The 10,994-nt window shown below is 45.4% G+C and overlaps 1 protein-coding gene across 2 annotated transcripts in view; it reads right to left on the minus strand.

Moving 5' to 3' along the window:
* Nucleotides 1-2,560, minus strand: part of atp2a1 (ATPase sarcoplasmic/endoplasmic reticulum Ca2+ transporting 1) — a 14,607-nt gene extending 12,047 nt beyond the window's left edge. Inside the window, exons 1-4 of one of the 2 annotated variants that reach the window (XM_040189900.2) lie at nucleotides 2,349-2,560; nucleotides 2,117-2,253; nucleotides 1,021-1,038; nucleotides 489-571 (exon numbers count right to left, since the gene is read on the minus strand). In XM_040189900.2, the coding sequence (XP_040045834.1) occupies nucleotides 489-571; nucleotides 1,021-1,038; nucleotides 2,117-2,234 (219 nt within the window). In that variant the 5' untranslated portion in view covers nucleotides 2,235-2,253; nucleotides 2,349-2,560. The remainder of the gene's footprint in view (nucleotides 1-488; nucleotides 572-1,020; nucleotides 1,039-2,116; nucleotides 2,254-2,348) is intronic. The other variant, XM_078083982.1, reaches the window with a different exon arrangement.
* Nucleotides 2,561-10,994: the final 8,434 nt, after the last annotated feature.

The raw sequence follows: 10,994 nt of genomic DNA on the forward strand, positions 1-10,994 counted from the left end.
GTCTTAAAAATAACCATTTGATTGGTGGAGCTTGTTATTGACGAGTACCGACAAGGTCATGAAGGTTCTTTGAAATGATTGAAACCACTAACTAGTTAACTAATCAGCTTCGACACAAAAAGCTGAGGGTTCTCAGATTTCTACCAATGATCTTCTTTATAATGTAATCGTCAGGCATCATATAGGAAAATCATATTTGGTGCCAAACTGTTAAAAACCCTCAAGCAACATTTCTGAACTTGAACCTGAGACTCTCTTTGTTTAACACTTCAAAGCCTCTTTAAAATAGAAGCCAAGGAGGAAAAGAACGGCCTCGGCGAGCTGACATGTAGCATCTATTTTCCCAAATTCCAACACACAGTCTTTTTGCTGTAAGATCCTTAAATGAACATGATTTAAAACCCCCGCAGGCTCCCTGCATGTGGCTCCTCTACAAGGGAAACACGAGATCACCGAAACGAGTCAGAGAGAAAAGTGAACAAACTCACAAAAGAGATGCAAGCGGCCAGCAGTAAGATTCTGACCAACAGGTCCTCAAACTGTTCCACCACCAACTCCCAGATGGTCTTTCCTGTTAAAAATACACACCAAGTGACATCAACCACAGCACTTGTGTGAGTACATGTATTTACTTTGTATGGGTGTTAGAACATGCGTGTTTTTGCATCAGTCAAGGGTTAAGTAGCGGAAGCGTCGATTGTGATGGCGCCAACAATAAATGTATTCAAAATGTAACATATGCCACCTAATGGTCTGCAGGCAGCACTAGTTTCTATATTCTAAAACACGCTGGCGGGTTGGCATGACAATGGAAAGCATTAGTTTGGGTTAAAAAGGACTAAAACTGTAGAAGCCATACATGCAGCATCTCCAGGTGTGTGTGCGTGCTGGGAACATATTGTCAGTAATACACAATAACCAGCGGCGTCACTGGAGGTGAGAGGAGCAGGTGTGTGGCACACCGCTAAAAGGAGCCGTGATTCAAACATAAATAATTGAAGAGGCTTAAAGTGGACTCACCCTCCTCCGCTGGCAGCTCTGTGGGCGAAGAGAGACAAACGGTATTAATGAAGCAATCGGTTGCACTATTGATTGGACTCCGAGTGAGTAATTTGTGTTTTTGGGGTGGTTTTCTTGAGGGTTTTGGTGACAGAGGATGTTGCACGTGTACAGACTGTGAATTGTGATTTTGGGCTGTACAAAATAAAACAAAATGAATTGAATGACAAGGAGCAGCTGTTTAGTTCAGGCCTCCTTGAAGCTCGGCCAGTTTATGACACAAATAAAGGGACTTTAATAACTGACCTCTACAGTTACCTTAAATTTCTCTGTCAACAGTCATTTATCTACCGGAAAACTTTCACTGCAACGTGTCCAGCATGATTTAGTGAGTCAACTCCACGTTACTCATGTTTTTTTTGTTTTTTTTAGAAATTGTCATTTTAAATGGTGCACATATTACACCGTCAAAGCAATAAAATACACAAACTACTGTTGTGGCCCATCTAATAAATATCATTTATTATATGAATTCCTCCCGTGCGTCCCCTGCTAGGACGGGTTTACGATGCAGGAGTTTGACCAAAGACTCAACCCGAGGTCCGCTTGCACGCACTTTTAAACGGCGTTCGGCTGCATTTCACCGCCTTCCTCTTTAACTCCATCCCACTGAGGGAGGCGACTGTCTGAGAGGCAGTTGGTAAACAAGTGAGCACTTTGACCTTGAGTTGAGTTCTCGTGCTTTAACTCACGAATAAATCCAAAATCTTCAATCAAAAACTAAGCCGGTATCAGAAACCTGAAACTCTGATGCACCTGCTCCATAATACCCCCCCCCCCCCCCCCCATTGCGCCATTGTTTGGCGCATTTAGATCTTCATCAAAAACAGCCAACACAGTTCCAGTTCTTCCATGCTTCTCGCTCCTTCTCTCCTTCAGTGTGTTTGTGCCATTTCTGCTAGCTAAACCTCCACTCTGCCTTAAAGGCTAAATCCAAGGAAACATACTTGTTCCTTGTTCCTTCAGATTCCCCTATCACTGAATTCACCACTTCACTTTCTCTACACCTTCCAACGCTCCACCCATCCATCCAGCCATGCTTCTGTGTCTCCCTCACCGTTGTAGCCATACTTGTCCAGGTTCTTCTTGAACTGCTCGGGGGAAAGGCCGATTTCTTCAGTGACGCCAAAGTGAGACAGAACGTCTGGCGACTCTTTCATGTGTGCGTTCTCCATCCTCGCTGAAACGGAGAGGCTTCAAGGAACCAAAAGGGATAGAAAACACAGAAACAGTCACATCAAGTCTGGAGCCGGGCCTGAGACTGACAGTTAAAAACAACGTTCACCCACCACTTTCTTGAAGTGTGGGATTGGGATTAAAAACTGGCAACCCTCCTGCGTTCACACTTGCTCTCTCTCTACCTCCTCTCTCTCTCTCTCTCTCTGGGCTGCTGCTCTCCTCTCGGAGCCCTGAACTGACAGAAAGTGCAACCCGGCAAACTGTCCTGAAAAGTTTTATACAGATGAAAAAGTGGCCTCATTGGTGCTTGCTCCCATGCACTGGCCCCTCATTGGCCGACGGCGTCACAAATAGGTGGGCAGGGATGGGCCCCCCCGTGGAATATGCAGTGGGGTGGAAAGGGGTGGGGGGGGCAACAACTGCAGAGGGGTCTGCCGCCCGGCAAGCTGGAAATAAGATGTGCAGCAGAGAATATGCGTGCTCGGGGGGCAACAACGGCTCTGTGAACGAGAGGCACGGCGCCCCGAGCAGCAACCCGAACACGCTGAGTGTGTGTGTGTGTGTGTGTGGACACTCGTGTACTGAACAAGTCACAAAATAGATGTTAAAAAAGTTGAAGGTTTGGAAAGGTCACTTTCACTTATGTTGAAGTGAAGTAAATGGTCCTATTTATATGTTGACGCAACATTCCTCGGTGCATTTCTAGTTTCCCTAATTGACAAAGACTTTTGCAGTAATTGAGTGCATCTACCTAGTTGTGTACGGTAGGTACACAGGTAAGTTGCAGGTACTTTGCTTGAGTATTGTACTAGTTAGTTTACAAATGAATTCCTATAAAGAAGTTTTCTCCGATATCTTTGTCGATGTCTTTTGATACATTAAGTCAGTTTTTCTGATAATACTTTTTCATACTTTTGAATACTTTTATTTTTTATGTTTTTAAACTGTTTAGTTGTTACATGAGGACCTGGATACCTCCGTCCACTTCTAGACTCTGGGCGATTAGAGTAAAGCCCTCATAGTTGAACAAACACACGCGTGTTGTTGTAGGATTCACTTGTTGCTGTGGAAACAAAGAATGTGAACGCTACAGTTTGGGAAGGAAAGATTGTCGATGAAGAATTAAAAAAAACAACCATTACTGTCAAACTACTGATCTAAAATGTGTATGATCATGATGAAGGCCTCGCACAAATGCACACCCTGTTGGAATCGCTTTTCACTTGTGTCTTGACTCTTTCTTTAAACCTACATTCATCATTTAACTGTGTTTTTAAAGCCTCTTGGGGCAGTATAAACAAGCTGTGAACACAACATTGACACATCATGGAACTGATGAGTGAACATAAAGGATCTAAGTGATCAACATTAGACCAGCAACAATTAACCAATTGAAAATTAACAGTTGAATACAATACACTTGGACACTAGGTAACTGATTAATTGGTTTAAGTAATAATAAAAGAAGAAGTAAGAATGATCCTTTTTCAGCTTCTTAAATGTGTATTTTCAGGTTGCAACATTGTGGACGAAACAATACATTTTAGAATTTGATCCACTAAAGCTAACGTTAGCTAAATAGAAATGTCATGATTATCTGGTGGTGGTATTTACTGATAATTTCTGCATATTCACACTATTTATCCGTCTAATCTTAATATCAAGCAGTGTAGTTTGTTCCTTTAACCGGTTGGCTGGTTCCTTCCTCAATGCAGCGCGTCATCCGCTCTGGAGAGATGGTGATCGGCTGCAATCTGCCGTCTCTCCAGGACGTCTTCGCTTCCAGGACCCCTGAAGTGACCTCTCACCCCGGACAAAGTCTGTTTGTCCCCCTTCCATCTGGCAGGAGGCTGAGGTCCATCGGGACCGAGACCTCCCGCCACACAAACAGTTTCAACAGAGCGCAGGTCCCCCACTGACTTCTGGAGTGCTGTTCGCTGGAGCACTTCTTTTTTCTTTTCTTTTTTACTTTTATTTTTAATTTAAATTCCTAAATGTTGTTCTTGCACTTTATTGTCTTATCTGTCTTATGGTCCATCGTCTCGGTGGAGGGATATCGGAGTATGTATTACAAAAATTGGATACAAAAATTACAAAACTGCCTGAAGCTAGCACATTAAATTTGGTGCTTTCACAAACAGCAAAATTCATACCAGTGAATTTCTTTCTTCATCCGAAACTTTTTCAGCAACTTTTTGGAAGTCTTCCAAATGCACATAGTTGCTGGCTGAAGTTGAGAAGTGTCGCATCCCTGAAGCACTTGTCTGTCAGGTGGAGCTCAAATTCTAGGATGGTGCAAACTATCCTCCAACATCTACCGGATCTCAGCCAAGTTTTCCACAAAATGACAGTGTGAAATGCCACCGCATTGGAGATGAGAGGAAAATAACAAATTCTCCACGACATTGGAGGGTTTGACTCTCTGCAGAAGCTTGACTTCCGTTGGCCGCAAGGCATTTTCAAGGTTCATTTTTTTGGCGGCAATATTTGATGACAAATGGAAGAGCCCGCCTTTATTTTCAAAGTACCAGAAGTGTGGAAATCTTCGCCCCAAACCTGCTGCTGCTGCAGGCCGGCTGTGCGAAGCTCAAGGTGGCTCACTGACATTTAGCTCAATCTTTGGGATCAGGTTACCGCGGCTCATCCTAAGCACTGTGCTCTAATGCTAATAAAGCACGGCAGCGATAATGCTGTACCATCCGTGCAGAAGCACGCACACTTATCAGTATTGACTTTAATGGTGAGGAGGCCACTCTTGGTTGGGGATCATTACTTGGAAAGAGTGATTTTGATTGTGTCCCTTCAGCTGTCTGTGATGAGACTTTAATTCAGAACGGCACTGAGGTGTAGTTTAGAATTATTTTACTTTCCTAACCTTAACATAAATGTTTTATGGGACTGACGTCCTTCCTTAATTGAAATAATTAGCCTTGCTTGGCTAAAGTGGGCCTGTGGGTTGAAGTTGTTTCCAAGGTGCCATCACTCAAAGCGTGTTGACTGGGTGTTGTGTTTCTTGTTGTGATTGTTGACTTAACTGGGATATCATGACACGAGAGAGAGGACACGTCCTAAAACAGGATGTCCTCTGCCGTGGACCCCTGAGTTGATTGTCCTCAAAAAGCTTCAACGTTCTATTCCCAAATGGAATAAATACTAAAGATATGTACATTTGTTTGAATTAGACCTTGTTTTGTCATAATCATCGGTCAACTTTTCACTCAACTACAACAAAAAAACGTTTTAATTCCTGAGAAATGTATAAAAATGTATTGGTCTCTTTACACTGCTTCTTTAAAATCAACCCATGCCCAGTCTTGATAATTGACTCTGGCAATGAGGATTCTGGTAATTCTGGTTAAAAAAGAGCCGCCACATCAGATCTCCTTTGATCGAAGGTTGCCTGCGTTGCATCACGTTGTCTATTGGAGGATTTGTTTTCTTTTGCACGGTGGACGTCCACACTGTCCTTCCCTCTGGAATGGTTTATGTGCATAATGATTTGGAATGCGGGACGGGAAGCGGCTCATCGTGATGTAACGCGTGTGTGGGAGCTTGTTGGCAGGCGGCTCACTGTGGGGGGGGGGGCGTTGGGACTGCCCGCCTGAGGCGGCTCATCACTGTGATGGATACAAGAAGCACTTTGAGGGAGGATGATGAGGGCCAAACGCAGTGTGTGTGTGTGTGTGTGTGTGTGTGTGTGTGTGTGTGTGTGTTTGTGTGTGTAGGTGGTGCGTACAGTGCACAGTATTATTAGCTGGGGCCGGGCAGCTGGGGTTTGAAGTGCCCCACTGTAACTGTACCTATAGCAGCAGTTGTGCCTCTCTGGTATAAATAGTGCAGTGGACATGTAGGCAGGCAGTTATGACACAATGGCAGAATATCTGTGTTCTTTCAGGGAGGTTTGAGAATGCGACACCCTGCAATCTAGAACCCCCTCCCCCCCTTTCCCATTAGATGCTACACGGAGGCTCGAAGGTCACGTCAAGGTGGGGACGAGTCTGCAGACAGTGAACATGCAGATTATTCTCCCATTCTCCGTGTGCCTTGAATGGGAACACCGGAAGAGCGCTGAGGAGAGACAAAGTCAAGGCGGTATAAGGAATCTTGATTCATGTTTGGTATAAATCATGTTTGATCTAAGCTTTGTCAGCCTTTTGCACAGCGATGGACTCCCGCATGTCTACTCTGCTCTATGCTGATGACCAACGGTGATCTTTTAGAGACTCTTATGTGCATGTGTGCATATATGTGTGGATGTGTGTGTGTGTGTTCAAGATACTCATCATAAACAAAAATCTTGGGGTGTCGCCTTTATAACCTGAGGATAACTGTCGTATTAAATAAATGTGGTGTATATTCCGCATATGACGTTAGTAATGCAAATATTATTATTGTGTCAATAATGCTGCGCCTCTGAAATCAGATCTCATTTATTGGAATTAGAAAGTGTGTCCTAACTTGTGACTGGTTCTCTTTAAACACACACACACACATGCATAGAAATTCATTTGAACACGTAATGGTGTGGGGAAAATGGGATGTTGCGACGCCCCCCCCCCCCCCCCCTGCCGTCTCCTGTCATCCCACCAATGTCTGTTCTCCGTTTCAGCAGCTCATGATTCTCGTCTTCTCCGGCTCCCACTTTGTCGCTTTGCTGCCACGCGCCCCGAAGGAAGTAAACCGTAGCCAGCTCCCCTTAAGTAAGTGTGTGCCTGAGAACACAAAGTGAGGACACACTCTAGGCGCTTGTGTTGCTGATGTCAACACATCCTCCCTACCCCCCATCTTCCCTCCGGTCAAAAGATAACAGAGGAGAAACTGACACAGAGCCCCTCCTCCTCAGAAGATCTGTTTGGGCTTTGCGATGAGGCTCACAACCCGTTTCATTTACAGAGCCGTATGACATCATCCGACACCTCGGTACCGGCTACTGTTTCTATTACACGTTTAAATCTCTCTGACTAATAACTCGGTGAAGTGTGGAAACGCGTCTCACATTGTATCCAATTCAAAATAGGTCGAGCCACGCTGTGGTCCACAATGTGCCGTCACATTATTTCTAAAGAAGTTCCTTAAATACTCCTTCACGGCTATTTCATGACTTTTGTGAAATAGCGGGCCGCCCCGCAACCTGCGGTTGTGCCTCCAACAGGAGGTGGAGCTCCACGCCCGGCAGCAGTGGCTCCTCCACCTGAGCTCCGCCACCCAGTTGGAGGCCGAGGCAGTACGGCAGCCGTGATGGAATCGTTCAACTGATTAAAAAAACAAATACGTTTCTATTTCCCCCTCGAAAAATCTTAATCTGTCATCTGCCCGTTGCATCTGTCCGTATCAAATAATATCCTACTGTCCTGCTCCTGTTCACTGTGCTACACCTCAACATTTCCCTTTGAGGTCGTACTGTTGGTTCAGACGTGTGTGCGTTGCCCCCCCTCAACCAACCAAACACATTCCTCAATGCACCTGATAGATGGGACTTTGCTTTATAAGAATGCTAGCACAAAATGCTTACGCTAATGAGACAATGAGCACATGTGCCCATCGTGTGTGTGTGTGTGTGTGTTAACTAACCTCTGGCAGGTTGGCCGGAGGCGTTTGGCATTCTCGGCGCTTCAGAGTATATTTAACCCTGTGGCTCCCCTGCCGGATGGCCCCGCCATATACGGGAATGACTGGGTACACATGGGCCGGGGAGGCTGCGGCGGCGAAAGGAGGATGGATCAGTGCCGCGGAGAAGCTGAGGGAAAAGAGAGCGAGAGAGAGAGCGAGAGAGAGAGCGAGAGAGAGAGCGAGAGAGAGACGTGGACGTCGTGAAGGACGAGTGAGAGTTTCACCCGCTCTCTGGTAGCTGTGGCAGAGAGCTGTTTGGCCTCGCCGGCGGTTTTATGGCGGAAAAGTTGCTCCAGCTGCATCAGATGTGTGGCTTTTATCAACCCCCCCCCCCCTCCACCCCCCAACCCTCTCATTGTCTGTGAGGACAGAACCTGATGCCAGTTTGGATGAAGACTGAATCAGAAAAACAAGAAGCCACGTGAGAGGGAATATAAATGTGACCTTGCAGACACACGCGTCAACATTTCTGAACATGTCACAATGCATTCAAGTGTGAGTGTGCGACAGACAGAGTGAATGGCATGCATCAGACAGGTGTGTGTGTGTGTGTCTGTGTGTCTGCATGTGTATGTGCAGCCAAGTGTGTGTTAGTGTGTTTTTGTGTGTGACAGGTGTTTAGCCGGAATGGTGCTAAGCTTTAAGTGCGGTTTCAAACCAAGCCCTATTCCTGGGGTATACGCAGAAACACACACACACACACATGCACACCGTCACACAGACCACAGCGGTAATCATCAATAGCAGGATGCATTAATTGTTCCTGTTGAGAATTTGAGTAAATATTAATAGGAGTGAGTTTTTTTGGTAACACACACACAGGGCTGACGTATGTTTCTTGGCTAACCAGAGAGAAGCATCGATATTCTTCCACTGTATTTTGTATTATTGCAGAAAATAAGCTTTGGTAAATAAAACTTTATGATACTTAACACATTTTTGTTCAGCAAAGTGATCTTGACAAATTATCTTTGAGAGACACACGGTCCAAAGTCCGATGTGGCTGACGACCGTAGCGGCGTCTCACGGCGTCTCACGGCGTCTCACGGCGTCTCACGGCGTCTCACGGCGTCTCACGGCGGTCAAGCACCAGGCGCAGATGTCTGTACGTGTAGCTGGGGGGCTACAGGATGTAAACTGAAAGCCCAGTGCTGAAAGAGGGGCCAAGTGAATAACATAACAGTGAGTCTCAAAGATGGGCCCTCGGAGCAGAAAAGGTTTTTTTGTTTTTTGAATGCAGGCAAAGAAAACTTTTTGTTGTTGTTGGTAATTTTCTTTTTTAAACAAAGATTTAGGATTTAATTGATTAAATAGATATTTTCTCTGTGTGGTATGAATGAAACCAGTTGTAATAGTCTGGAAAATGGATAATAATTGAGGGGTCACGGCTACAAAGAGCCGCATAAATAGTTAGCGAGACAGAAGGTCTCATTTCTCCAAAGCCAGTTGACAACACTTCCTATTAATAGAGGATTGTCCTTGGGTATTTTTATAAAAGGAGATGGTGTGTGAGTGCGTAAGTGTGTGCATTAGGAAAGTAAGGCAGGAGGGGATGAAGTTTTCTCGGAGAAGACGGACAGAAAGGAGCTCGTGTTACAGCGGACTTACGCGCCGCTCGGCTAATGCGTCATACTTTGCCCGCTGGCTTGTAGCACCTTCCACAAGCCTCCATCCTTCTCCGTACACTCAATGTCACTTATTCCATGTACTTCTGTTTTTGTCTGTCATTTTCTCCACAGTGCTTTCTAGACACACACACACACACACACACACACACCAGGGCTATTTTGAGCGTGCTGTGGGGTTTGAAGGTAGAGTTGTGTCGACCCCTCTTCTCACCCGGGCTCCAGGCCTTACAAGGGCCCCCCGGCGGACACCGTTGCCCGGCAACCCGGCTGTGTTTGCACCTAAGCTGTGAAGGTCCGACCCGCACCTGCCCCTCCATCATCTTAATTATCCACGTCGTCCTCCTTCATATCATCACCCTTCCGACGGTGGTTCGATGTGCTAATGCGGCTAAACGATGAGAAGTCTGTTGTGCGCGGTTGTTGTGAGGCGTCGTAGGTTATTTCTGGGTCTGTAATGAAAATCCCATGTCAGCTATAAGATGGAAGAAACACAATCACAATTTACCATCACGTTTTATCCTCGCCTAGTCAGCCAGGAAATGCTTCAGAACAGTACATCATGGTTAGGTCGTCACCATTTAGCATGACGCTACATGTACTGCTAGCGCGCTGTTGGCTTAGCTTAGCACCAGTAATAAGAAAACCAGGGCTTCTTGCTTACTATTTAACACGTTATGTCTCATTTGTTAAATATGTAATGACGCTATACTAGCTAATTCCCTCGTTTCCCGTCTTTATGCTAAGCTAGGCTAAGCAAACGGGCTGCTTTTTGTACATTCTTTGCCTGTATTTCCCCGACGAAGGACCAGTGTGTAGGCTTCCATGGCGTCTAGTGGTGCGGTTGCAGATCGCAACTAACTGAACAACTCTCCGCTCAGCATGAGCCGCCGATTGACAGTCCACGATAACGTATGGTAGCGATTCAACGCCATCTGTTAATGAGACAATGAGCACCAACATCATACAAGTGTGTTGAAATAACAAAAAGTTAATAGGTTTTTTTTTTGCTGTGAAAAAAATGTCCTTCTGTCACTAGAAGGAGTGTTTTGTTGGTCGGTTTTGGGCTACTATGGAGAAGATGCAGCATGGCGCCCTCTCCACAGCTGGGAAGGCCTCATTCTAAGCTAATTCATAGTTAAAGGTGATTACATACTCATGGGCTGAGTTGTGAAATTAACAATTGCATTTCTGCCAATACACCCTCAAAGTTGCAACACATTGGCCCTTTAATCCAATGCTGTTATCACCGCTGTCTGTACGGTCAGCTTTGAAGTTATTATTAACCTCACACCTTTCATCCTTACCATTATAATCATAATCACAAGAGTCCTTCCTTGGTTTCTCTCAATAGTCCAATTATAACAACCATCATCATTATCTTTCCACACCGAGTCACCATTTTATCCCATTTAACCCCGACGTCGGCCAAAGTCGTACGGTCCAATCATGCAAATGACCCCAGTGAGACGCAGAGTGCGACAGCGAGCTGTGACCGCGATGGCAGAACCAGAAGGAGAG

This window comes from Gasterosteus aculeatus, chromosome 11 (assembly GCF_964276395.1).
Source record: "Gasterosteus aculeatus chromosome 11, fGasAcu3.hap1.1, whole genome shotgun sequence".
Lineage (NCBI taxonomy): Eukaryota > Metazoa > Chordata > Actinopteri > Perciformes > Gasterosteidae > Gasterosteus > Gasterosteus aculeatus.